Source organism: Peromyscus maniculatus, chromosome 18 (genome assembly GCF_049852395.1).
Source record: "Peromyscus maniculatus bairdii isolate BWxNUB_F1_BW_parent chromosome 18, HU_Pman_BW_mat_3.1, whole genome shotgun sequence".
Lineage (NCBI taxonomy): Eukaryota > Metazoa > Chordata > Mammalia > Rodentia > Cricetidae > Peromyscus > Peromyscus maniculatus.
The window spans coordinates 42,246,568-42,274,510 of NC_134869.1; the positions used below are offsets into that span (position 1 = coordinate 42,246,568).

Genomic DNA, 27,943 nt, shown 5'->3' on the forward strand with positions numbered 1-27,943 from the left:
TTTTGTTTGTTTGTTTTTGTTTTTTTTGGTTGTTGTTTGTCTAACAAAAGTTTATTATGATGTACAAAAGACTCGAGACAATAGTTCACTCCAGCTATAGGCAGCAAACGATGAAAGGTGCTACAGCAGGAACGGAGGTACTTACAAAGGACGGGACGACGCGTTACCATCATCTCGGGCACAGAGCAGCCTCTCTCTGGGTCCCACTACGTCACCCTGGCTGGCTCAAAACTCAGAAAGATCCACCTTCCACTTGAGCGCTGGGATTAAAGGCATGTATCACCCTGCCTGGTTTTGCCGCTTTTTCTTTCTTTTCTTCGGAGACAGGGTTTTCCTGTGTAGCCCTGCCTGTCCTAGAACTCACTTTGTAGACCAGGTTGGCTTTGAGCTCACAGAAATCTGCCTGCCTCTGAGTGCTGGGATTAAAGGTGTGCGCCACCACCGCCACCTACCTTCCACTGGATTTCTTACCTTCCATCTGTTGGCCGGGGGGCCTTCCTCTTACGACTTTCGCTTTTACCTCCCTGAGTTTCCTCTGCTCCTCTCTGTGTGTCTTCCTTATCTAGCTCCTTGGTTTCTGGTTTGCTCATGCCACCTTCATGGCTGGACACAGCAACTGCTGTCCCCTCCCCCCACCGTTATTAACCCTTCCTGAACAGGACTCTTCTTCTGACACACCAGGAAGGAAACGGTCACAGCATGTTCCCCTGTGTCCACTGACCACTCGGGTTAGAGCAGTGGTTAGAGCAGTGGCGGGTGCTCCCAGGTTGCCTGGCAATGAATGGCTAAGGCTGAAGGATGTCCAGGGGCCTCTGATAAACCTTCCAGGCCCCGAGGTCCTTGCCCAGGTCACGCCTAAGGGACAGAAGCGTCGCTTTCATGTTAACAAGGTAGAAAAGCAGCAGTGACAACGTATGAGTCAGACAGCTCAGAAGCAGCACTTCTCTCCAGACACTCTGCGGAGTACCGTAACCATCAAGTCCCGATGCTCAGAAACCTTACCGCCCAGACCAGGAGCCATTCTCTCCAGAACTGGGGAAGCAGAGACGAGCCTCCCTAACAGAGCAAAGCTTCACATCTTGGTAAGAGGAGTAGGGTTATTTTGTGGGGGAGGAACTGAACGGGGCAGGGGACGGCTGGGAGGAATGGGACGTGCCACGCCCTTCCTCGGGATGGCCACGCCCTTCCTCGGGATAGCCACGCCCTTCCTCGGGATGGCCACGCCCTTCCTCGGGATAGCCACGCCCTTCCTCGGGATAGCGTTTCACAGGCTGGGCTGAAGCAGACAGCTCTCGGCCTCTCTAGGAAAACGGGAGATTTAGAAATGGAGTCAGGAGCGAAGGGAGGAGACGAGGAAAGGGTCAGGTTGGACCGGAAGTGAGGACTGAAGGACTTGGGGTATGGCTCAGTGCCGTCGTGGTTGCCATGGGTGAGACTCTGGGTTTGGCAAGGACCCAGGATAGCAAAAGGGGAGGAAGAGCAAGACTCCACCCATTTCTGTGCTCTCCACAAAGACCCAACCATGGTTCACACCAATTTAGCCTTACCGATCATCAAACCATTAAAATCCTTCCATACTGGAAAGACATCACTGCCTTGGATAATCTCTGATAATCTCCCAAATGTCCTGGCTTGCCCCCGTCAGGGCCTCTGTGTCTCCCAGCATGGCAGGCAGCCTCAAGGTTCTAGTAAGACTATGGCCAGCGTCTGTTCTGATTCGTTGCTGCTCCTTCAAAGCCATCTTATACTTCCACCTATTACTCCGAAGTTCACGGCTAACCCAGCTTAGAAGGCCTCATTTCCCACTGTTGGAAGCAATGTCCTGGTGCGGGAGGTCAGAGGGACCAAACGGGAACGTGGCTCCTAGTCATCCGAGGGAAGCAAGGGTCCATCCACATCAAAATGGCTTCGGCGGGATATGCAGGCTTCATCTATGACGTTCTGGCCAGCCAACAGCGGGTCATCATGGGGCATGATATCATCAATATTTACGCTTTCCCTGAAGACTAGACCACACAGAGAAAAATGTCAGGTCCTGAGCCAAGTGAGAAGCTCCCAGCTCTAGCAGGAAAGGCACAATCTGGGGCTGAAGGGACTCTTGGGAAATGGACATGGGAGACACCTGCGTTTCCTAACATAAGGAATCACCAGGAAATGAAGGAGGAACTTGGAGCTCACCTTGTGGTAACGGGTCCGAGAGAGGCAGCGAAGGTGGTCCCACCCCCCATTCCCACCCCTCCACACCCCCACCTCACCCCCCCCCCCTCGTCCAGCCTTATCACTTACTTTCCATATCGTCCACGTTCAAATGCTGCAGGTCATCAGGTAACCCTGACTCTGGCAAGAGCTGCGGTACAGGTCTGGGGTCTGGCTCCAGCATTGTTTGTGGGGCCACACGGAGTGTGGGGTTTAGTTCCAGCTCCGTCCCCAGATCCAGCCCTGTGTTCAGCAGTGTCTGTAACTCCAGGTCCTGTTCTAACTCCATCGGGGACATGAGCTCCGCGTTTAGCTCTAATGAATCCGGCTCGGGCTCCTGTTTAAGCTCCAGAGGCTGCTGCAGCTCGTCCACATGTCTAGGTGTACAAGGACAGACAATGGGACAAGACTCAGTGAGGGAAACACATGGAGAATGGCAGAGGGAGCTGGGATGTGTCTCTAGTCTAAGGTGGCAGGGAGCTAGGTGGGCACCTTTAATCCCAGCACTCGGGAGGCGGAGGCAGGCGGATCTCTGAGTTTGAGACCAGTCTACACAGTGAGACCCCTGCCTGGGGGCTGGGGGGTAAGGTCTAGAGACCTTGGGCTTTATAATCCAGATTTTAGGATTTTTGCTACTGTTCTTTTCTTGAGACAGGGTCTCATGTAGCCCAGGCTGGCTCTCAAATCTCTACTAGCCAAGGCTAGACTGGAACTTCTTCTGCTTCTTCTTCCCCCCACTTCCCCAGTGCGGGAATCAAAGGCATGTACCGCCACATCTGGCCTTGAAATCAGGTCTGTTAGAGTTTGAATCCTCTCATTTACGAGTTGGGCGAAGCTCAGATAATCATATACAATTTTTTAAAATTTATTTTTATTTTCTGTGTACAAGCATTTTGCCTGTGTGCACCACATGCATGCCTGGTACGTGATGGAGGCCAGAAGAGAACATCAGATCCCCTGGAACTGGAATCATGAATGGTTTATAAGCCACCATGTGGGTGCTGGGGACTGAACCCAGGTCTGAGCAGCCAACTGTTTTTAACTGCTGATCCATCTCTCTAGCCCCTCAGACTATCACCTAAATGGGAACAACGAGGCTTAAAAATTCTTGAGAGGTTGCTGGGCGGTGGTGGCGCACACCTTTAGTCCCAGCACTCGGGAGGCAGAGCCAGGCGGATCTCTGTGAGTTCGAGGCCAGCCTGGGCTACCAAGTGAGTTCCAGGAAAGGCGCAAAGCTACACAGAGAAACCCTGTCTCAAAAAACCAAAAAAAAAAAAAAAAAAAAAAAAAATCTTGAGAGGCAACAGGATGGTTAAAAGCAGAATTCTGGATATCATTCAAAACAATTACAAATTTAATGCAATCTCAACCCAATGGTGCTCTTCCCAGAAATAAAAGGAACAAATGTGAGCTCTCAAAAGACCCCAATTATAGAATAACAAGGCTGGAGGCTGGGTGTGGTGATCCATGCCTGTAATTCCAGCCCTGGGAGGGAAAGGCAGGAGAGTCAGAGGTTCAAAGCCAGCTACAGCCACATAGTGTATCTGAGGTGCATGAGACCCTGACTCAACAACAGCTAGCATAATAAAATAATACTAAGATACAGTACCAACATAAAGCCAGACATCGGAGCCAATGAAACAGAATACAGACCCAGAAATAAACCCATGAACCTACAGCCAACTAGTTTTTGACAAAGGCAAGAAAAACATATAGTGAGGGAATGCACAGCCTCTTCAGTAAACCGGACGTCCACTTGCGGAAGACTGAATCTAGATTTGTATCTTTCACCAATACAAACACCACGGAGCCAGCCAAATGCCTCCGCGGGTATCTGCTATCAAACCAAACAACTTGAGTCCCATCCCATGACCCACGTGGTAGAAAGAGGGAGCCAACTCTTGCACACCGTCCACTGACCTCTGTACACACGTTTGTGGCCTGCAGGCACACATGAACACATACACACACATAAAAATAAATACAATCTAAAAATCAACACGGGGGGGGGGGGGCTTGAGAAAGGGCTCAGCAGTTAAGAGCACACACCACCAAGTGACAGAGCACAAAGTGACAGAGTGCAGAAGACCCAGGTTCAGCTCCCAGCACGCATGCACGGTGCTCACCACTGCCCGTGGCTCTAGCTCCAGAACCTCAGTCCTCTCGGAGTGGAGGACTCTGGCCTCCACAGGCACCTACACTCGTGTGTATGTGCCCACATGCACACATATACATCATTAAAAAGAATAAGTCTTAAGCAGGGCATGGCGGTGCACACTTCTCGTTTCAGCACATAGGAAGCAGGAGCAGGCAGATCTTTGTGCATTTCAGATCAGACTGGTCTACACAGTGAGTTCCAGGCAAGCCAAGTCTGTGCGGTGAAAGCCCTGTCTCAAAATAAATCAACACAAAGAGATCATCCAGACCTAAACATAAAGCTTGAAATTATAACGTTATATAAAAGAAAAAGCCTCGGGACTGGAGAGATGGCTCAGTGGTTAAGAGAGAGTACTGCTCTTGCAGAGGAGCTGAGTTCAATTCCCAGCACTTGAATTGGACAACTCACAACTGTCTCTAACTCCAGATCCTGGGGATAAGAAAGCCTCTTTTGTACATACACAGCCACCCCGCTCCCCAGACACATACGTATAATTTAAAAAAAAAATCTTAGAAGGAAACGAAAAGCCTCAGAACACTGGTATAAACAATTAACACGGGGCTGGAGAGCTGGCTCAGTGGTTAAGAGCACTAGCTTCTCTTCCAGAGGACCCAGGTTCAATTCCCAGCGCCCACATGGCAGCTCACAACTGTCTCTAACACCAGTTCCAAGGGATCTAACACCTGATGTATGACATACATACATACACCAATGCACATGGAATAAAAATAAAAAAAAGTTTAAAAAAACAAAACAAAAACAAACAAACAAAAAAAAAACAATTAACACAGCCCCGAAAGCGCATAAAATAAAAGCAAAAACAGACTAAATGCAATTAAATCAAACTAAGAATATTCACAGCAAAAGCAACAGTCAGCAGAGCTAACAGCTTATGGAGTGGGGAATAATACTTATTAACTATTCACTCAAGAAGGGATTAATATGCAGGAGCTGTAAGGAATTAAAAATCTCAACAGTAAAGAAAGCAAGTAAGGGGCTGGAAAGATGGCTCAGTGGTTAAGAGCACCAGCAACTGCATGGAGGCTAACATCTGTAACTTCAGTCCCAGGGCATCTGATGCACCCCCTCTTCAGGCCCCGGAGGGCACTGAATACATACAGTGCACAGGCATGTAGGCATAACACTCACACATGTAAGTAAAAATGAATGTATCTTTAAAGAGCAAATAATCTTACTTACAAATGGGTTGAAGGTCTATTTTTTTTTTCTTTTCTTTAAGACAGGGTCTCATTATGTAACCTAGACTGGCCTCAAATGCTCACTCCTCCTGCCTCATTCTCCTATGTGCTGGGATTAGAGGCACATATCACCACACCTGGCGTGGGCTGAAGATCTGCAGAGACACTTTTCAAAAGAAGATATACAAATAACAAAGTATATGGGGGAAAAAGTGTGTAGGCACCAGGAAAATACAAATCAAATCCACGGTGGGATATCGTCTCACGGTTAGAATAGCTAATTGAAAGAATCCAAAATGCCAGGCTTCCACCTATAAAAATCCCAGCACTCAGGAGGCCAGGGCGGGAAGAGTGTCACATGTTCAAGGCCAGTTATGGACTTCATAATGAGCTTCCTGCTGCGGGCCGCAGGAATATCATAACAACTCAGCTGGTTATGGCAAAGTCACTACCTGGAGGAATCAGGGAATTCCTCCAGAGGAAGCCAAATCCCAAGGAGTTTTTGGTGTTACTTGACTTGTTATATGTCAGCTGTATTCTGTTATGAAAATCATGTGTGCCTTCATAGTTTTCCCAATTGACTTTTCCCTAAGAAGGGCTAACAGTGTGGACTGATCACTCTCTGGACATACACATTCCAGGTATTTGGAGAACTGCCTTAGGAAAGGCTTTCTCTGGAATCAGATCTCTCCCTTGGCTACTTTCAAGAACTAGCAGTAATAACAGTCCACATACAAGTCTCCTGATTTAAGATAAATTCCATAAGGAGACACCGCCTAGGTCAGGTGGACATTAGTAATAGCTTTACATATCAGCTCGGACCCTCCTTTTGTTATAGCCTTACCAACTTTATAGACCATTAACTCCTTACCTAACCACTTCTAGGGATATTTAGATAACCTTCTGCACTGACAGCTATGCTCAGCCAGAATCCCAGTTCAAGCCTCCCTGTAATTATCATCATTGGCAGCATCCGGCCAGGTCCATCCCCAGATGGAAGAAAGTACTTTATCAGAGATACCTCCGTACTCTCTAAGAACAGACTTAAGCATCCAGGCTACCTGTTTGAGAAGGCCTGGCGGATGTGCCAATTAAGCCTTACTTCCTCCTTTCCCAAACCTTACCTCCAGTTCCAGATCTCCCTTTAACTATCACCAGAGGCATCTAGCTGTACACAGGTTGCCTAGCGACTGAGCACACTTTCTCCCACCCTGCAGAAAAAACGGCAGATAGCTTGGACAGATAGGGGCCACAGGAAAAAAGAAGACAGTTTTATTTTCTCCCATTGACCTAGCAACTTATAGATTCTTAACATTTTCTACCAATCACGTTTAAGATTATAGTTGAGCACATAAGAGCCTTCTTCTTAGATATTACCTGAATTTAGCCTTTAGTTAATTCATTTCTCCATTGGTCACTTCCCTTTGGGGTTGCAAATGATAATTAATGGTTATTGCCTCTCTATGTGATTCTTATCACCCCTCGGTTTGACCCTGGAAGCCTGGCTTTGCATTGCTAAGGGAATACTGCTTGTAAGTGTATATTTACTGGGACTTCCAGGGCACAGGGGGACGGAGAAGAGAAAAGAGAATGGAAGAACTAAAGAAGAACGAACTGAGATGAGGGAAAACTAGATTGAAGGGCTAGAAGAGAGTACTAGAGGAACGAGATGGAAGCTGAGGAAGAGCCAGATGGGGAAGAACAAGATGAGGAAGAGCCAGATGAGAGAGAAGGAGACGGGAGAGAAGCTGATAGGGGAAAAAACTAGATAGATAAGAACCTAGAAGGGACAGAACTAGATGAAGGAATTAAGATAGAACCTAGAGGGGACAGTAGATTAATATAGAAAAATCAGGCAAGAAAGGAGCTAGACATGAGAGCAGAATAAAAGCTGTGCAGAGAGAGAACTATCACAAAATAATAAAACGTATGAACTAAGGAGTTTCATGTACATAGATTCATTTCTTTTCATCAAAGATTAATTATCAGCTGGTTGTAGATTCTTCCTGGACCCTGGGAGGGGACTATCGAGGGGCTGAACCCCCTTAGTCCCCGATACTTCCGACAAGCCTGGGCAACAGAGTGTGATCCTGTTTCAGAAACCAATCAAACAAACAAAAGACACAAAGTAGAAGTGGGATGTAATCCCAGCACTTGGGAGGCAGAGGCAGGAAGACCAGGAGTTCAAGAGCGGCCTCAACTACTTCAGACCTTGCCTCAAACAAAGGGGCAGGGCTGGAAAGACGGCTCAGGGTTCAGATCAGCATGGCTGCTCTAGCAGAGGTCCCAGGTTCGATTCCCAGCACCACCTGGCAGCTCCCAATCACTGTAATCTCAGTGCCCAGGTATCCAACAAACACTCTCTTCTGGCCTCCACAGGCGCCAGGCACGAAAGTGGTACACAGACATACATGCAGGCAAAACACCTGTACACATCAAATAAAAATTTAAAAATTAGAGCTGGAGAGATGGCTCAGAGGTTAAGAGCACTGGCTGCTCTTCCAGAGGTCCTGAGTTCAGTTCCCAGCAACCACATGGTGGCTCACAACCATCTGTAATGAGATCTGGTGCCCTCTTCTGGCCTGCAGGGATACATACAAACAGAACACTGTATACATAATAAATAAATAAATCTTTTTAAAAAATTTAAAAATTAAAAAAAAATGCTAATGATCACGAGTTGGTTAATATAATGTAGGCATGTATCAAATGATCACACTGTACCCCCTAAATACATACAAATATTATATGACAGCTATAAATTGAAAGGGAAAAAAAAAAGCCAGGCACAGTAGCTCACGCCTTTAATTCCAGCACCTGAGAGGCAGAGGCGGGAGGATCTCTGTGAGTTCCAGGCCAGCAGGATTCACCCCTAGAAAGCAAAAAGAAAAAGAGAATATAGATATGAGATAGATCATCGAATCTACTCTGAGAAAAAATGATAAAGAAATAATAGGATAAATAGGTGGATCATTGAATCTACACTGAAGAAAAAGGGGAAGATATAAAAATGACAAAAGGTAGACTACTGAATCTATTATGAAAAGAAAGAAGAGAAAATATGGATATGATAAGGTAAAAAGGGAGATTATGGAATCTACTTTTAAAAAGGAACTACTTGTTTTAAATAAGATAAGTAATGAAAATTTTTTGGTCTGAGTTTATCAGATGTTACTGGACATTGTTAATATATATAATGGAGTTTTTATCTGAATCTGTCAAATGTTAATGGACTAGACATCATTAACGTAATTTTTGTCTGTATATATTGTATATACTTATTAGATAGTTTTTCTTGTATTATAAGCTTTCTTTAATTTTAGACAAAAAGAGAGGAGATGTGGTGGTATTGTTTTCCCCAAAATATTGTGTACCTTAATAAACACCTGTACACATCAAATAAAAATTTAAAAATTAGAGCTGGAGAGATGGCTCAGAGGTTAAGAGCACTGGCTGCTCTTCCAGAGGTCCTGAGTTCAATTCCCAGCAACCACATGGTGGCTCACAACCATCTGTAATGAGATCTGGTGCCCTCTTCTGGCCTGCAGGGATACATACAAACAGAACACTGTATACATAATAAATAAATAAATCTTTTAAAAAAATTTAAAAATTAAAAAAAAATGCTAATGATCACGAGTTGGTTAATATAATGTAGGCATGTATCAAATGATCACACTGTACCCCCTAAATACATACAAATATTATATGACAGCTATAAATTGAAAGGGAAAAAAAAAAGCCAGGCACAGTAGCTCACGCCTTTAATTCCAGCACCTGAGAGGCAGAGGAGGGAGGATCTCTGTGAGTTCCAGGCCAGCAGGATTCTGTCTCACACAGAACAACAGCAAACAACAAACAAGCCAGTAAACTTGTTGATCAATCAGCAAATGAATGAATGATTGGACAGACCCGGATCATTCAGTAGCCATGTACCTTCAGTGTGCTGCCTCATTGCACTGAAGCATGGTTTCTTTCTTTTCTTTTTTCTTTTTTTTAAAGATTCATTTATTTATTATGTATACAGCATTTATGATTACAGGTCAGAAGAGGGCACCAGATCTCATTACAGATGGTTGTGAGCCACCATGTGGATGCTGGGAATTGAACTTAGGACCTCTCGAAGAGCAGTCAGTGCTCTTAACCTCTGAGCCATCTCTCCAGCCCCCTATTTTTTTTTTCTTTTCTTGGTTTTTTCGAGACAGGGTTTCTCTGCGTAGCTTTGCGCCTTTCCTGGAACTCACTTGGTAGCCCAGGCTGGCCTTGGAACTCACAGAGATCCACCTGGCTCTGCCTCCCGAGTGCTGGGATTAAAGGCGTGCGCCACCACCGCCTGGCTGTTTTTTTTTTTTTTTTTTAGTTTTTTCGAGACAGGGTTTCCCTGTGTAGTTTTGGTGCCTGTCCTGGAACTCACTTGGTAGCCCAGGCTGGCCTCGAACTCACAGAGATCCGCCTGGCTCTGCCCACAGAGTGCTGGGATTAACAGCGTACGCCACCACCGCCCGGCTGGAAGCACAGTTTCTTTAGCCGATACCAGTTGTAGCTCACAGGCCAAATGCGAAGACTCAACAAAATAAGAAAACACACAAAACATTTTGCTAGCCCCCAGCAATAACATGCTTGTAATATGATCGCCACGGTTATTACCGACTCCAGCGGGTCCTCATAAGGGGTAAACCACAAAAAAAGTTCTTAGAAAACCCGGTACTGTGCTTGGCATTCGGAAGGGTCCCAACTACAGGAGTGGTTATGATCATGGCTCTCAGGGAACTCATATGGAGACAGCGGAAAAGAGGGCATCGGGAGGGAGGAGAGAAGTAGCTGAGCAGGGAGGGACTGGAATGAGCCGGCTGGAGGCGCTGCTGAGTGAAGGGTTTGTAACTCACCTGTTAGAGATCACAATGAACCTCTGTTTCAAGTATTTCCTCTGTTCTTCAAAATTAACTGTGGGGACAGAGAGCAGGTGGGGAGATCAACATTGAACACACCGGTCAAAGTTCCCCCGTCCCTGACAAGTGTACCTCTCTACTGACGAGCATGCACTGTGGACAAACGCGTCCCGTGTGTGAGAGGAGGGAGCCGGACTGAACGGTATCCGAGAACCCTTTCATTCTAGGAAGGGTGCCTGTCAATGATCCCAACCTTTTTCCTGGTAGTAGCGCCCAAAAGCTTCATCCCGAGGGGTTCTGGGGTAGAGGAATCGTAGCGGATTCTCAGGGATGTTCTCTTCGGCGAGAACCTGGTAGTGGTGGATGATTTCTGTCAGGGGGAGTCTCTGTAGCACTTCCTTGGTGTAGGGCTGCACGGAGTAGATGAGCACTTTATCTGAAGAAGAGATGAGTAACAAGAGGGCTTGAGAGGCGAGACTAGGCCCAGAGTTCCCCGCCCTGGCTGCCCAACCCCAAAGCTACCACAGGGTCCAGGCAGAGCCCCAGAATCCGAGGGTAGGCAGAGGGTCAGAAGGGGTGGGGTGGGGTGGGAGAGGGGCTGACCATCATCTTGGTGTTCCACCCAAGAGCAAGTGATGCCCCCTTCCGAAGTTTCGCTGAAGCGCAGGAGAAAGGTGCCGGAGACCGTCTTCTTCAGGAGTCGGCGTTCCTGGCTCCGGCTCACGAAGCCCATGATGTGCCTGGAGCGGACGGAGCCACTGTAAGACCCCAAGGTCCCTGTCCCGCTTGTGTGGACGTCGGAACTGGGACAGGGCCCGGCTTCTGTCACGCACAAACTTTTTCATCTTGATCAAATCACGTGACTTTGGAGACAATGCTCCTACCCCCAAGGTTTGAAGGGGTGTGAGGATTCAGAGAGGACCCACTGATGAACAGCACAAGGTGACGACGGGTGGCTAGAGGGCTCAGCAGCTGAAGGTGCCTGCCACCAAGCCTGGCCACCCGAGTCCGACCGCTAGTTCATGGTGGAAGGAGAGAACCCATCCCTGCAAGCTGTCCTCTGACACACACACACACACACCCGCCACACACACACACACACACACACACACACGCACACACACACACACACACGCACATTCATACACACATTCACACACACACACACACACACACACACACACACACACACACAGAATCCACTCCCGCAAGCTGTCATCTGACTACACACACATATACACACACACACATACACACACATGCACACACATGCATGCACGCACATTCACATATGCACACACACGTGCACACAAAATACATAAAAATATAACAGAGCTGGGCATGGTGCCGAATGTCTTTAACCCAGCTCTGAAGAGGCAGAGACAGGTGGATCTGTGAGTTCAAGGCCATCGTAGTCTACATAGCAAGTTCTAGTACAGCCAGCCACAGCTACTTTATAGAGAAACCCTCTCTGTCTGTCTGTCTGTCTGTCTCTCCGTGTAAAAAGTAAGGAAGGCCAGGTGATGATGGGCAGTTGCCCAGGCCTGGGTCTATTCTCAACTCTGTCCACTGAGCAAGTTCCCAATTTCTCCGAGCGAGACTGGGTGACCTCATGAGACTGAAGGTGGAACTCTTCACCACCCAGTGTGGTTTTAAGGACTATATGAACAAATTCATGACGGCACCCAGCGGGCTCCACAACACAGCGGACACTGGACAAATAAATGCGGGCCACGATTACTAACGGGACCCCCCACCAGTTTTCAGTCTCTCCCGTGGGCCATGGTGGGGGGGCCGGGCACACGAAGTCCACTTCTGAGCCCAGTGGGAGACAACACTGGACAGGAAGGCTGGGAAAGGCCTTACCCATCATTCCAGAGATCCTTCAGGTGGTCGTGGACCAGCTCCAGAATCTTGTCCAGCCATGTCCAGAACGGGATCTTGCCAGGGGGGCTCTCTCGCTGAAGGAGGCAGGGAAAGGCAGGAAGAAATGGGGGGCCGCCTTTGACGCAGGGAAGGGTCGTGGCGGGGCCAGTATTTGGACTGGGGAATGGAGGGGCACAGGCTGTCGGGAGTTACCTTATAGAAGTCTACCCAGGACAATGATGCTTCCTCCATCTTGCAGTTCTTTCCTGTGGGCCAGAGTCACAGATTGAGGAGGGCACGGGCCAGGCAGAGGGTCTGGGGTAGGACACGGGATAGAGGTAAGCTAGGCTGGGTCAAGGCGGAGAGAAAGGAAGACTGTACCGAATAGCTTGTTCCTCAGCATGCCCAGCTGCTCAGAATTGAGGCCTCGGCCAATGTAGGAGGAGAACTGCCAACTAAGGACAGGCCCCAGCAAGCTCCAGGGGGCTTTAGGGGGCTGGCAGAAGAACTGGGGGTTCTGTGGGGGGAGGGGGGAGGTGAGACGGCTCAGAAGCAGCCCCTCCCACCATGCCTCCGCCCCTCTCTGCTCCTCACCCGTTCCCCTCATTCTCCTACCTGGGGGGTTGAGCTGAGCATGTTGAACCAGAGAACCGAGGCCCAGGCAATGGAGAGCTGGTTCATGTTAGAAATGATCACCACAGGGAGCGTGTCCGTCTGGGGGGGGGGGGGGGGGCGGAAAAAAACAGGAGTCACGGTGGTGGCCGACATCTGCCTCGGCGGCGCCTGGGTGACGTCCCGCTCCGGGACACTTCCGTCCGTCCGTCCGTCTGTCCGTGCCTGCCCGTGCCGCCCTCTGAACCTGCTGCCTCCCGCTCACCTTCAGCTCCATCCTCAGACCCTGGTACACGTACTGCACCGTGAAGTTGATGGTGTGAAGCTCCTCCGTCACGGCCAGCGGCCCCTGGAGAGTCACCGTGATCAGACAGGTCCCTCGGGCGAGTCCCTGGCCTCAGCTCCCTGTCCCGGTGGGTCTCCTCACCAGACATACCTTACTGTTACCTTTCCCTGTACCCACAGAGCGTTGCTCCACCAGCGTCTGTGAATTGGGGAGAATCACAATGCCAGGGAGGGGACCCAGAGGCCAAGACCTGGAGACGCGCCAACCCCTGTTCCTTTGGGTTAGCTGCCGGTTCTATCAACCCTCCTTACCAAGAAGCCAAAGTCCCAAATCAAGCCTTGTCTCTGGCCCTCCTCAGGCGTCAGGGATTTATGGTTTGAGGTCAGAATGTTGAACTTCCGGAAGCTGTTCCAAGGAAAAGATAAATGGAGGCAAAGAGCAAGGTTAGTGTCTGTCTGTTTCTCTCTCTCTCTCTCTCTCTCTCTCTCTCTCTCTCTCTCTCTCTCTCTCTCTCTCAGGTTTCACTATGTAGCCCAGGCTAGCCTTGTATATTCAGCGGTCCTCGTGCCCCAGGCTCCTAAGTACTGAAATTTCAGGTGTGTCCACCATCCATGCTCAGAGTTAAAGGATCAGCAGGAAAGGGACAGTGAGATGCTGTGGGATGTTCTGTATGTCCTGTGGGAGCCCTTCTTGGGTTCTTTGTGGCGTTACCCAGCAGGTCCGCATAGAGGATGATTAGGACCATGGGCCTGAGTGCAGGTGTCTGAGATGGTCTGCACTTGGCTGTGCTGGGGGATGGTCTGTATGTCAAGTTGTTCTGATTGATCAATAAATAAAACCTGATCGGCTGTGGCTAGGCAGGAAGGATAGGCGGGACTAACAGAGAGGAGAAATAAAAGGACAGGAAGGCAGAAGGACTGGCTGCCAGCCGCCGCCACGACCAGCAGCATGTGAAGATGCCGGTAAGCCACCAGCCACGTGGCAAGGTATAGATTTATGGAAATGGATTAATTTAAGATATAAGAACAGTTAGCAAGAAGTCTGCCACGGCCATACAGTTTGTAAGCAATATAAGTCTCTGTGTTTACTTGGTTGGGTCTGAGCGGCTGTGGGACTGGCGGGTGACAAAGATTTGTCCTGACTGTGGGCAAGGCGGAAAACTCTAGCAACAGTGAGATGGCTCAGCATGTGGAGAGGCTTGCTGCCAAGCCCGATGACCCGAGTTTGATCCCCAGGACCCACACGGTGGAAAGAAAGAACAGACTCCTACTAGTTGTCCTCTGACCTACACATATTCCGTATTTCTCTCTCTTGGTCCTGTGCGCGCGCGTGTGCGCGCGCGCACACACACACACACACACACACACACACACACACACACACACACACACTCACTCTCTGTGAGTAAAATACAAAATAATTAAAATGAAAAAATATAACTGAGCAGGAAAACAGAAACCCCCCTTCTGCTGTTCTCCAAGTCCCGAATCCCCTCCTTCTCTGTTGGACGCCCACCAGGGTTGCCAAGTGTGGTTGTTCAGGTCATGTGTGCAGTGTACATGTCCGCGTCAGGCACCTACCCTGGTAACTCTGAATTCCTGAAAAGAAAGAAGAAGAAGAAGAAAAATCAGTGGTTCTGTGGGGGAGAGGGAGATGGCTCAGAAGCGGCCCTTCCCACCAGGCCTGCACTCGGCAATCTGGTTAGGAATTTGGTCTTGGTGCTCAGGCAGACCCTCGAGCTCACTAGCCACATGGCCTGACGCATTGGTAATTCCTACCTGGTGGAGCGGTCAGTGCAGGGAATGAGCCTGAGACGTGCATGGCACCTCCGTGAGAGGGGGGTGGGGTGGTTTGCTGTGTTTAGTTTGTTTGTTTGTTTGTTTGTTTGTTTGCTCTTTCTTTCTTTTTTGGGGGGTGGTGGTGGTTTAGAGACAGGGTTTCTCTGTGAAACAGTCCTGACTGTCCTGGATCTCGCTCTGAAGACCAGGTTGGCCTCGAACTCACAGGGATCCTCCCGCCTCTGCCCCCAGAGTGCAGTGCTGGGATTAAAAGGGGGGCACCAGCACTTCTGTCAGGTAGAACGGAGTGGACAAAAGGCAGCCGGAGGGTCCCACTGTGCAACCAGTGCCCCTGACAGCAGCCTATTCCCATGAGCCATCTTAGTGACATCCTCCGGCTGCCCTCGACTCACCTGTCAATGAAGACTTCTGCTTTGAGTGATTCATTGCCCTCCTGGAGCCTCACCAGCAGCCTGGGGGAACAGGACGTGGAGACAGTGGTCAATCACTGCTGCCGTTGCTGTTGTTGGTTTGTTTTTGAGACAGGGTTTCTCTGTGTAGCCAACTGTCCTGGAACTGTTGCTGTAGACCAGGCTGGCCTTGAACTCACAGACATGACGCCTGGCTCTCCAGTTCTCGATAAGTCCAGATGTGTAGAGAAAAGGGTTGGGGAGGGGTTAGAAGAAGGAAGTGAACCGGAGGGGAAAGAAGAAATTTCCATCAGAGAAAAGATCTGTGCTCAGAAAAGGCACAATGGCAGAGCAGGGAAAACGAGGCAGGAGTTAGAAAATGCCGGGTGGTGGTGGCGCACGCCTTCAATCCCAGCACTCAGGAGGCAGAGCCAGGCGGATCTCTGTGAGTTCGAGGCCAGCCTGGGCTACAGAGCGAGATCCAGGCCAGGCACCAAAACTACACAGAGAAACCCTGTCTCGGAAAAGCAGGAAAAGAAAAAAAAATGCAACCTTGGTCGGACAGTGAACTTGCTCCCGGTCTTCAGGATGAGGGGTCGGTGGGGAGTTTGGGGCATGCAGGGCTGGGTCTCCACCACAAAGGACCTAAGGAAAGAGGCGTCTGTGACAACTGTGTCCCCACGTGGCTTCGTCGCTTCTCCCGCCACAGACCCCTCCCAGGCCACCAGACCTTTGGAGCAGGCGCTGTAGCAGCTCTGTGACCTGGGCATTCTGCAGGTCCACGCCTTGCCTAGACATGTCACCCTCGTAGTGAAGACTCTGGCTCATCTCTTTCAGCTGTTGTAGCAGCTGCCGAAGGTGGAACAAGAGTCTTGCGCCATCCGTCAACCTGGGTGACAGAGTGCGGGGAGAGGGTATGTGTAAGTTTTAGGGTCCCCCCCTGAGGTTCTGAGTGTCCTCTCTTTAATGACATGGAGAGCTGGAAACTGATTTGAGCTTAAAAAAAAAAAAAAGAAAGAAAGAACCTAGGGCCAGGTGTTACCTCTGTACCCCGGTGCGCCCACACTCAAGGTTGAAGTAGGAGGGTCATGAGTTCAAGGCCAGCCTGGGCTATACAATGTGCTCCTGTCTCAAAAATACACACACACATACATACAAGGGGTTAATGGTGTTGTTCATTTGGTAGAACAGGCACAAAGCCCTGGGTTTGATCCCCGGCACTGTAGACTGCCGCAGGGGCACACGCTGGAAATTCCAATACTAAGGAGGCAGAGGCAAGATCAGAAGTTCACCTACAGCTATAAAGTGAGTTCAAGGCCTGCCTGGGATACGTGAGACTCTGTCACAAACCAACAGAATCCAGGAAGCATACGGAAGAGTATTCAACACACTTCTTTTGTTTTTATCTGAGACAGTTTCTCTGTGTAGCTTAGGATATCCTGGAGTTCGCTCTGTAGACCCGCCTGCCTCTGCCTCCCCCGTGCTGGGGTAAAGGGTGTGAGCCACCACCACCTGGGTTCAGCACAATTTTTACTCCAAACGATTAAACGCCAAAACCACTTTGATACACAAAGCCGATAAAGGTCTTATTAGCACGATGACACTTTATTTTGTACAGGGTGTGCACATGGGCGTGGCAGGTGCGTGCATACGTGCACACGGGAGCCAGAACTGAGTGTCTTCATCATCTATTGCTCGTCATCTCTTTTTTTTTTTTTGGTTTTTCGAGACAGGGTTTCTCTGTGTAGCTTTGCGCCTCTCCTGGGACTCACTTGGTAGCCCAGGCTGGCCTCGAACTCACAGAGATCCGCCTGGCTCTGCCTCCCGAGTGCTGGGATTAAAGGCGTTCGCCACCACTGCCCGGCACTCGTCATCTCTTTGCGACAGTGTCTCTCACGGATCCTGGACCTCACCACTCTGCCTCGGGGGCTGGCCAGCAAACCCTGGGTATCTGCCTACTTCTGCCCACCTGGTGCTGGGGTTCGAGGTACCTGGGATTGCGGCACTCAGTGGATGTGGGTGCTGGGGATCAGCACTCAGGCCCTAAGTCCAAATAGCAAGCATGTTCCTGATGGAGCCATTTCCTCAGACCCTGTTTTTTTTTTTTTTTTTTTTTTTGTGTGTGTGTGTGTTCAAGACAGCATCTAACTACACACTCCAGGCCAGCGTGCCCTTTTGGTTCTTGTGTGATGCCTCCATGGCACTTGGACTGCTGGACTCCAGCACCACACTCAGCTCAGAACCATCTTTTTTCCGTTCTGTTTTGTTTTTGTTTTTCCAGACAGGGTTTCTCTGTGTAGCCCTGGCTGGCCTGGAACTCCCTCTGTAGACCAGGCTGGCCTTGAACTCACAGAGATCCACCTGCCTCTGCCTCCCGAGTGCTGGAATTAAAGGCGGGTGCCACCACTGCCCAGCTCAGAACCATCTTTAGTAAAACCCCAAGAAAAATGTGCCTATAGCCTGAGAGATGGCACAGTGGGTAAACAAGTATTCATGAAGCAGGCCTGACGTCCCTGGGACCCATCGAGAGGAGGCATGGGGAGATGGCTCAGTGGTTGAGAGCACTGGCTGCTCTTCCAGAGGACCTGGGTTCAGTTCCCAGCACCCATATGGCAGCTCACACCTGTCTGTGACTCCAGTTCCAAGGGACCTGACGCCTTCATGCAGACATTCATGCAAGCAAAACACCAATGCACATAAAAATAAATAAATCATTAAAATTCTTTCTCTTTCTTTCTTTCTTTCTTTCTTTCTTTCTTTCTTTCTTTCTTTCTTTCTTTCTTTCTTTCTTTCTTTCTTTCTTTCTTTCTTTCTTTCTTTCTTTCTTTCTTTCTTTCTTTCAAGGCAGAGTCTCTCTGTGTAGCCCTGTCTGTCCGGGAACTCACTCTGTTGACCAGGCTGGCCTCCAACTCATAGAAACCCACCTGTTTCTGCTTCCTGAGTGCTGGGATTAAAGGTGTGAAGGTGTGCATCCTCACGCTGTTCCCCCCCACACTCCCACCGCCCCCCCAGCTCCATTTTCTCCTTTCTATTTTATTTAATTTTTATTTATTTATTTATTTATTTTTGAGACAGAGTTTCTCTGTGTAGCCCTGGCTATCCTGGAACTCAATCTGTACCAATCTGCAGATCAAGGCGGCCTCAAACTCACAGAGATCTGCCTGCCTCTGCCTCCTGAATGTCCATTTATTTTGTTTTATTATTATTATTTTGGTTTTTGGAGACAGGGTTTCTTTTTTCTTTTTTAAAAAGATTCATTTATTTATTATGTATACAGTGTTCTGCCTGCATGTACACCTGCCCACCAGAAGAGGGCACCAGATCTCATTACAGATGGTTGTGAGCCACCATGTGGTTGCTGGGAACTGAACTCAGGACCTCTGGAAGAACAGCCAGTGCTCTTAAACACTGAGCCATCTCTCCAGCCCAGGTTTCTCTTTCCTTAAAGATTTATTTTATTAAATAAGCATGGTAGCCCGTGCCTTTAATCCCAACACCAGGGAAGCAGAGGCTGGAGGACTGGTCAGTTCAAAGCCAGCCTGCTCAACCCAGTGAGTTCCAGGCTACCCAGACCTACACAGTGAGACCCTTGTCTCAAAGGCAAACAAAACCAAGGGTAGAGATGGTGTTCAGTGGGGAATCGTGACTGTGCATTAATCCGTGACTTTCCCTTACTTCTTTACCAAAGACTGGACTCCGGTCTCCCTGAGTTGTGAGGACAAGAAGCAGGGTATGAGACGGGTGGGTCTAACAGGAGACGCCGCCGACAGAAGAGGCCCCACTTCCTGCAGTCTTCTTCCCTTCCCCTCCCCTGCGCTCACCCCAGCCCTTCGCTGGCTGCCCCTAGACGTCACCACCACGTACAGAGCGAGCGGGCGGCCGCGGGGACGGGACATCTTTCCCTCTTACCACCGTTCCAGCTGTTCCAGCTGCAGCTCCGGGGGTGGCGCTCCGATGCAGGACCTCTGCTGCTGCACCCTCCACTCGTCCAGTTTCGGCAGCAACAGGTCGACCAGGGTGGTTAATCGGCCTACAAGGGCTTTGGAGGTATCCAGCACCTCCTAGCCGAGAGAGACGGCGGCGAGGGGCTAAGTACCTCTCACCGCCACCCTCGTCCACCAGCGAAGTGGCCGGGAGCCCCCCAGGCCCCTCCCCAGCCCCCTCCCCCAGGCCCTCCCCCCAGACCCCTCCCCCCAGGCCCCTGCCGCCCCGCCCCCGTACCCTCCTCTTCACCTTTCTCATCCTGTCCAGTTGGTTAGCCGTCGTCTGTACAAGCTGCTGCTGTTGGTTCTGATGGGGATCCAAAGACGACGTCTTCTCTGAAAAGGCAAAACCAGGGGTCAGCGCCCACGGACTCCTCTGCTCTTTCCCGGTCTCGGTCAGGAACAGGGAGTGATGGGTCGGGGGAGAGGCAGGGAGAGCCAGGCACAGCACAGGCACCCAGGGTCCCGGGGGCACATCCTAAATGGACCCGAAGCCCGCTCAGCCTGCCGAGGCAGTTTGCTGCATTAGCCCCCCGGTCGCTGACTGGCTGTTCCTCCGCTGCGTCTCTGGTGCATCCTCTACAGCACACCCTCGCCCCTGCCGTGTACACTGGCAGGACGATGGACGCTGATGTGTACCGCTGAAGGTGACTACTGCTCGCTGGAGCGTTCCGCTCCTGCCATCATCTACACCAGGTCCCCAAGATGGCCTCTGTCTTTCTCCCACTTTGAGCGGACCTACTTTGAGTGAAAATCATGTATCTGAAGCTGAAGACGTCGTGCAGGTCTTTCAGTTGCGTGATGGACCTCACAAATATCTGCAGAGGAGATGGGACCCCAATAAGGCTGCTTCCTAGGGGGCAGAAAAGCTGAATCCTCTCCATCCCGACACCTGCCGTATCCACCAACCTCAACCAGAGCCCTTAAATCCAGGATTCGGGATTCAATCTCAAACTGCTGGCCTTCCACTGCTGCTTCAGGAGCTGGCCTGGCTTGTACCTGAAACAAGAGGTTCTGAACACGTTTGAACTCTTGACTTTTCTTTTCTTTTCCCAAGACAGCATCTCTGTGTAGCCCTGGCTGTCCTGGAACTCCCTCTATAGACCAGGCTGGTCTCAAACTCAGAGATCCTCCTGCCTCTGCCTCCCAAGTGCTGGGATTAAAGGCGTGCACCCTTTACCTCTCAGGATGAACTCTGACTTTTCATCCCTAAAATCGTGATCTGAAATTATTCTGCAGGATTTGGGGAGATCCTGGTCAGAGACAAGTTCCCTGAGTCCTTGCCATGGTGTCTTTCTATCCCAGGAGCATTCAACATCCCCACCACATTGTCCTCACCTCCTGAGTCCTTTGAGCCTGATTCAGAATTCTTTTCTCTTCCAGGAGAAGGTTAAAGATCATCTCCGCCAACTTGGTAGGGCCATTGGAAAAGGTCTAAGTGGGAAAAGAGAAGGACCGATCCATTAACACTACCTCAGTGACCTGTCAGTCCAGACCCTGCTCTCAGTCTCCCCAGTATTTCCCCTCCCGCAAGGTCCCTGGCCATCTCCTACGTATATCTAGGCTCTGTATCGACCTCTCTCCGTCCTTGACTCTGCCCCAAGTTCAGATACCCCAAGATGGATACCCCAAGTTCAGACTCTGTGCTCCTTCCTCCAGGTCAGCCCCCTCCCTTTGCATCTTTGGGAACAATTCTGTACCCCAACCATTAGTCCAACTCTGCCAAGTACCTGGATGTCCCGGCTGAACTTCCGCAAGTTATGCTGTAGTAGGAAACAATCCGGGTCTGAGCTGTAGTGGTCCCACTGGTTCAGCTGGTCCAAGATGGTGAAGTAGAGCATGTTGGCCGTGGAATGGTCATTGCCCAGCACAACTTCCCTCCTGAGGACCGGGCATGACAAGGATTAGGAGCTCTGTCATGTCGCTGCTGCTGCTGCTGCTGCTGCTGCTGCTGCTGCTGCTGGGAGATCTCCCACCCCTCCCGGGACGTCTCTAGAAGCCTGTGGGCTCAGAAGAAAGAAACCATTCCAACTCCCCAAGCCCTCACCAGTTCTGGCCTTCAATCCAGACGGCCAAGTGCTGCCGGACATCCATCGGCAGCACGCTCCGGGAATAGAGCTGGTGCAACTGGTCCAGGAAGGGGCTGTCAAGATTCTGCAGCATCTCCCACTGCGCCATCTGGACTCTGAATGGAGAGGATGTCAGTTCTCAACTGGACATTTTACTGAACCAAATCACCCACGGTCTCATGATGATTTATGAATTTATTTTTGGCTTATAAAAAGCGAACAGGCAGGCAGTGGAGGCACACGCCTTTCATCCCAGCACTCGGGAGGCAGAGGCAGGTGGATCTCTGTGAGTTCGATGCCAGCCTGGTCTACGGAGCGAGTTCAGGATGGCCGGAGCTGTTACACAGAGAAACCCTGTCTCTGAAAACAAACCCAGGGTCTAACTCGGTAACCCAGCTGGCCTGGAAATCACAACAATCCCGTCTCAGGCTCCTAAGTGCTGGGATTTAGGCCACCACATCTGCTGTGTGATTTTTGTTCTAATTTAAAAATGTTTCAATTATACAATTAAAAGATACAGAAAAGGGGCTGGAGCGTTGGCTCAGTGTTTAAGAGTATTGTCGCTCTTCTAGAGAACCAGTTTTTGATTCTTAGGACCCACACGGTGACGAACAACCATTTGCACTCCAGTCCCAGGGGATCTGATGCCCTCTTCTCACCTCTGAGGCCGTCAGGCATGGAAGTGGTATGTTTTCATTCCATGTAGGCAAAACTCGTACACATAAAATAATTTTTAAAAGATACAGGAAATAGCCAGGCAGTGGTGGCACACACTTTTAATCCCAGCACTTGAGAGGCAGAGACATGCAGATCTCTGTGAGTTCAAGGCCAGCCTGGTCTACAGAGCAAGTTCCAGGACAGGCTCCAAAGCTACAGAGAAATCCTATCTCAAAAAACAAAAACAAAAACAAAAACAAACAAACAAACAAAAGATATAAAAAGTATTAGTTTACATTGCTCCTACTCTCAATCTTGGTCTCTGTCCTTTCTCTTTAAAAGTAATTCTTGGGGCTGGAGAGATGGCTCAGAGGTCCTGAGTTCAATTCCCAGCACCCACATGGTGGCTCACAACCATCGGTAATGAGGTCTGGTGCCCTCTTCTGGCCTGCAGGCAGAACACTGTATACATAATAGATAAATAAATCCTTTTTAAAAAATTTTTTATTATTAAGAAAAATTTTTCATTCATTTTATATACCAGTCAAAGATCCCCTCTTCCCTCCTCCCACCCCCCAGCCTCCCCCTCCCAACCCACCTCCTACTCCTACCCACAAGAAGGTAAGGCCTCCCATGGGGAGGCACATCCGGTAGAGACAAGTCCAAGCCCCTTCCCCTGCCTCAAGGCTGCACGAGGTTCTCCATCATAGGTAGTGGGCTCCACAAAGCCCGCCCATGCATCAGAGGGGATGGAGAGAAACCCAGTGCTAGGGGAGTTGCCAGGAGTCACCAAGGATGACCCCAGACTGGGCTGCTAGCCATGGTGGAGTGGGTACTGAACTGAACTGGCTTGTACCAGAGATCAGACCGGTGAATACCCTAACTGTCATCACAGAGCTTTGCTCCAATGACTGATGGAAGCAGATGCAGAGATCCACAGCCAATCACTAGACAGAGCTCCAGTGGTCCAGTCAAAGAGAGAGAAGAGGGATTCTATGAGCAAGTGCATCAGGATCATGATGGGGAAACATGCAGATAAATAAATCTTAAAAAAAATTTTTTTGGTAGCTGGGCGGTGGTGGCGCACGCCTTTAATCCCAGCACCTCGGGAGGCAGAGGCTGGATCTCTGTGAGGTTGAGGCCAGCCTGGGCTACAGAGTGAGTTCCAGGAAAGGCGCAAAGCTACACAGAGAAACCAAAAGAAAAAAATTTTTTTTATTTTTATTTATTTATTTTTTTTTCGAGACAGGGTTTCTCTGTGTAGCTTTGTGCCTTTCCTGGAGCTCACTTGGTAGCCCAGGCTGGCCTCCAACTCGCAGAGATCCGACTGGCTCTGCCTCCCAAGTGCTGGGATTAAAGGCGTGCGCCACCACGCCCGGCTAAAAATTTTTAAAGTAATTCTTATTACAGTTTGCTGCAGTTTTTCCAGGGAATACTATTTCATAGTTGCAGTATGTGGTATTTCTTGTTCAAATGATAACTTTCAGAATGATGCCAGGCCATGGTGATGCCAGGCAGAGGTGGTGGTGGCACAGCCCGTAATACCAGCACTGAGCAGCTGGGGGCAGGCTCAGCTACACAGACCAGGTTGGACTACATGAGACAGAACGAACAGTGGAATCAATGTGTACATCGTCTATGTACACATTGTCCAACCTAACAAACAATATTTCCACTGTCTGACACCACCTAGCCCCTCCAGTTAATTCACACTCTTGGTCTTTGTAGTTGTTTACGCTGGAAGGAAGCATCAATGATAAAGATGAATATTGGTCTTGAGTAGTCGTGATTTTTGCTGGCCCAGGAGCTTTCTCTAGGGACAGGTAAGAAAATACTCCTCACCAACTGCCCACCAGCTAGGCAAGGTCCTCCATTTAAGGTGTCTGAAGTGTCACAGTGAGTCATTCAGTCTTGAAGACTGGAGCATATTTATGACTTCTGTCAATCCCTGGCCTTCAGGTGAATTACCAGATTTGTAAAGACCCAGAAATTTCACACACACTGTGTGGCTGGAGAGATGGCTCAGAGGTTAAGAGCACTGCCTTTTCTTCCAGAGGTCCCGAGTTCAATTCCCAGCACCCACAGGGTGGCTCACAACCATCTGTAATGAGATCTGGTGCCCTCTTCTGGTGTGCAGGCAGAACACTGTGTACATAATAAATAAATCTTTAAAACAAACAAAAAAACTGCTTTCCCCTGACACAAAGCTGGCTGCGGTTGGGGATTTAGCCCTGGGTTCGGTCTTCAGCTCTAAAAAAAAAAAAAAAAAAAAAAAAAAGAAAGCAAGCAAAACCAGGCAGTGCCACGTGTGTGCCCCCACACATTTTCCCTTCTCATTGCCATCTCTTATCTATTATGGGAATTAAAAGTTATTCATCTGCTCCCATCAGCAGCCCAAGGAAGCCTCTCTGATGACAAGTGGGGTATGAGTATAGCAGAATACCATTAGGAATCATTTCACTGATTTTTTATTTTTTTAGGCAGAGCTCAGGAACCCTCAAGAAGGGGGCGGGGGAGGACAGTAGGAGCCAGAGGGACCAAAGACACGAAGAGAACAGGCCCACAGAATCAACTAAGTAAGTCACAGGGCTCACCGAGACCAAAGGGGCAATCATGGAGCCTGCCCGGGTCTGGGCTGGGCCTCTGCACACAGGCTGTGGTTGGTTTTTTTTTTGTTTTGTTTTGTTTTGTTTTTTTTTAGATTTATTTATTTATTATGTATACAGCATGTATGTCTGCAGGCCAGAAGAGGGCACCAGATATCATTACAGATGGTTGTGAGCCACCATGTGGTTGCTGGGAATTGAACTCAGGACCTCTGGAAGAGCAGTCAGTGCTCTTAACCTCTGAGCCATCTCTCCAGCCCCCTGTGGTTGTTTGTTTAGCTTGGGGTTTTTGTGGGACTCCGAACAGTGGGTTTAGGGGGTGTCTCTGACTCTTTTGCCTGCTCTTGGGATCCTTTTCCTCCTACGGGGTCGTCTCTACTAAGTTGCCTCACCCAGCCTTGATATGAGGGTTTGCGGCTAGTCTTATTGCATCTTGTGATGCAGTGTTCGGTGTACTGGGAGGCCTGCTCTTTTCAGAATGGAAACAGAGGAGCAGGGGAGCTGGGGATGGGGAGTGGAGGGAGGGTGGGAGGGGTGGAGGGAGGGGAGGCTGCAGCTGGGGTATACTGTATGAGAGAAGAAATAATAATAAAAAAACATTATTATTATTATTATTATTATTATTATTATTATTATTATTATTATTACACTGGGAGCCTAAAAGATCAGGAGAAACAAGCACACTCGTGTTCTTCAAAGTGACATGATTCTACTACAGAGCAAACAAAAACATCTAGGGTCCATGAGCTGGCTCTCTTCCCCTGAAAGTAGAATATGGAAGGGAAGAGAATGGGCAGGAAATCCAATTTTTCTTCTCTCTCTCTCTCTCTCTCTCTCTCTCTCTTTTTAAGCAGGGTTTCTGTGTAGCCCTGGCTGTCCTCGAACTTACTTTGTAGACCAGGTTGGCCCCGAACTCAATGAGATCCTCCTGCCTCTGCCTCCCAAGTGCTGGGATTTAAGGTCTGCACCACCACCACCCAGCCCCATTTTTCATAAAACACAAACAAACAAAAATTATTTATTTGTGGTGTGTGTGTGTGTGTGTGTGTGTGTGTGTGTGTGTGTGTGTGCACGCGCGTGCGTGTGCACACAGAGCTGGGGCAGAGTGGAGCAGGGCTGTGGACCAGAACAGGGCTTCAGATTCCCTGGAGTTTGAGTTTCAGGATGTTGTGAGTTTCCCAGTTCGGTGCTGAGAACTGAACCCCAGTCCTCTGCAAGAGCACCAGGCTCCCTTAAACACTGAGCCATCTCTCCACCCCCAGGAGCCAATTTTTCATTTTAGCCTTTTAATAATCCTTGATCAACCGTTGCTGGAGATCAAATACAGGACTTCTCTTGTGCTCTGTGATTGCTCTAGCTGAGCCACATCTTCCCTTGGGTATCTGACTCTTTAAAACTATATACTGTATTGCTTTTTGGTTTGGTTTGCTTTTCAAGACAGGGTTTATCTGTGTAACAGCCCTGACTATCCTGGAACTCACTCTGTAGCCCAGGCTGGCCTCAAACTCACAGAGATCCTCCTGCCTCTGCCTCCCCAGTGCTGGGATTAAGGGTGTGCACCACCACTGCCTGGCCTGTATGGTTTTAAAGAAACAAAAACTTAGCCGGGCGGTGGTGGCACACACCTTTAATCCCAGCACTCGGGAGGCAGAGGCAGGCGGATCTCTGTGAGTTCGAGGCCAGCCTGGGCTACCAAGTGAGCTCCAGGAAAGGCGCAAAGCTACACAGAGAAACCCTGTCTCGAAAAACCAAAAAAAAAAAAAAAAAAAAAAAAAAAAATGAAGTTTTTGTTTCTTTTTTTTTTTTGGTTTTTCGAGACAGGGTTTCTCTGTGTAGCTTTGCGCCTTTCCTGGAGCTCACTTGGTAGCCCAGGCTGGCCTCGAACTCACAGAGATCCGCCTGCCTCTGCCTCCCGAGTGCTGGGATTAAAGGCGTGCGCCACCACCGCCCGGCTCCAAAAACTTCATTTTAAGGACAAGATCCCAGTAATTAAAGGGCAAGTATCAAAGGAAGGGAACAAGCAAACTCTGAGATTTAAATAAGAAACTAAAACATAAGAAAAAAGAAGTTGCTGGCTGTGTTGGCACACCCCTTGAATCCCCCTTGAATCCCAGCACTCTCGGGAGGCTGAGGCCCAGGCTCAGCTACAGAGCAAGTTCCAGGACAGGCAGAGAAACCCTGCCTCAAAACAAACAAAAGTGTCTGCTAAGTGGACTGTACTGTGGTTATAGGAGCTGCAATGAAGTACTTCCTCTAGCTTCACTCTCGGAAACGCCAATTTTGCAGTAAATAAGGTTTTCTGAAATAAATTAGACTTTGTGTGTAACCTTAAGCAGTTTCACCTTCTAGGACTTTATAGTTTACATATATAAATATATATGTATATTATTTGTATATATGTGTATGTAACAATTACGGATGCCTGTTTTTATTTATTTATTTTGGTAAGGACCAAAAATTATGTAAAGGGGCTGGAAAAATGATGGCTCAGCGGTTGAGACCCTTGGCTGCTCTTCCAGAGGACCCTGGGTTCGAATCCCAGCACCCACATGGCGGCTCACGACCACCACTCCAGCCCCAGATCTGACGACCTCTTCTGACCAACACAAGCATTGCAAGCATGTGGTACACAGACAAAAATACGCTTGCTTACAGGTTAAAATGATAAACAAACGGATAGACAGGTACGCAGAGCAGAGGTTAAAGCTTTGCCTTAGGACCAGGAACAAATGCTACATGCCGGGCTTCAGGGGGCTGCGGAGGAGTTCTGGAAGGAAGTCGGCCGGGTTGAGAAGTAGAGCTAAGCGGGGGTGTTAACATCCTGCACACCCCAGAGCATCGGCTTCAGCCAGCGAGCAGCAGCCTTATCCGCAGGGGCAGCAGCCCTTCCTTCCCGGGACCGGACTCGCTCCTCCCTGCACTGCACACCCTCTCCGGGGCCTGTACCTTCCCAGCGTCCAGGGCCGCTCCTCCCAGTGGCTCCCGCGGAAACTTGCAATCCTCCAAGCGGCTCCAGAGCCCACCCCGCCCCCGACTTCGGCGGACCCAGCCCGGGAGCGGTGGGACGGATCACCGAGCTGCGCTGTCGACCCGCGGTTCCGGGGTCCCGGGGGCGGCAGGAGGCTCGGCCACGCCCTCCCCCCCGCGTGGCACTCCCATTGGCGGAACCGTAGCCCCGCCCTCCGCTGGGCGGGACGAGTGGCTGGAAACCTGACGGCCGACTGCAGCGACTGG

At 49.6% G+C, this 27,943-nt stretch overlaps 1 protein-coding gene across 1 annotated transcript; it reads right to left on the reverse strand.

The window, feature by feature from the left end:
* Stat2 (signal transducer and activator of transcription 2) lies at positions 1 to 27,926 on the reverse strand. The gene is made up of 24 exons (XM_006987350.4): positions 27,656 to 27,926; positions 21,425 to 21,562; positions 21,108 to 21,258; positions 20,716 to 20,811; positions 20,287 to 20,376; positions 20,120 to 20,195; positions 19,628 to 19,713; positions 19,304 to 19,455; positions 16,125 to 16,283; positions 15,947 to 16,039; positions 15,398 to 15,457; positions 14,787 to 14,804; positions 13,518 to 13,611; positions 13,357 to 13,404; positions 13,186 to 13,269; positions 12,924 to 13,022; positions 12,690 to 12,825; positions 12,522 to 12,574; positions 12,309 to 12,403; positions 11,046 to 11,182; positions 10,696 to 10,878; positions 10,440 to 10,497; positions 2,287 to 2,573; positions 1 to 2,006 (listed from the first exon to the last, which is right to left on the reverse strand). Exons 2-24 carry the CDS (start codon positions 21,553 to 21,555, stop codon positions 1,864 to 1,866), a joined length of 2,529 nt encoding a protein of 842 aa, XP_006987412.2. The 5' UTR covers positions 21,556 to 21,562; positions 27,656 to 27,926; the 3' UTR covers positions 1 to 1,863.
* Between the last annotated feature and the right edge of the window lie 17 nt (positions 27,927 to 27,943).

Coding starts and splice junctions, on each gene's coding strand:
- Stat2 (XM_006987350.4), bottom strand. CDS start 21,555: ATGGCGCAGTGGGAGATGCTGCAGAATCTTGACAGCCCCTTCCTGGAC. Junction 21,259..21,424: donor TGGATTGAAGGCCAGAACTG/GTGAGGGCTTGG, acceptor CCCGGTCCTCAG/GAGGGAAGTTGTGCTGGGCA. Junction 16,040..16,124: donor CTACAGCGCCTGCTCCAAAG/GTCTGGTGGCCT, acceptor CTCTTTCCTTAG/GTCCTTTGTGGTGGAGACCC.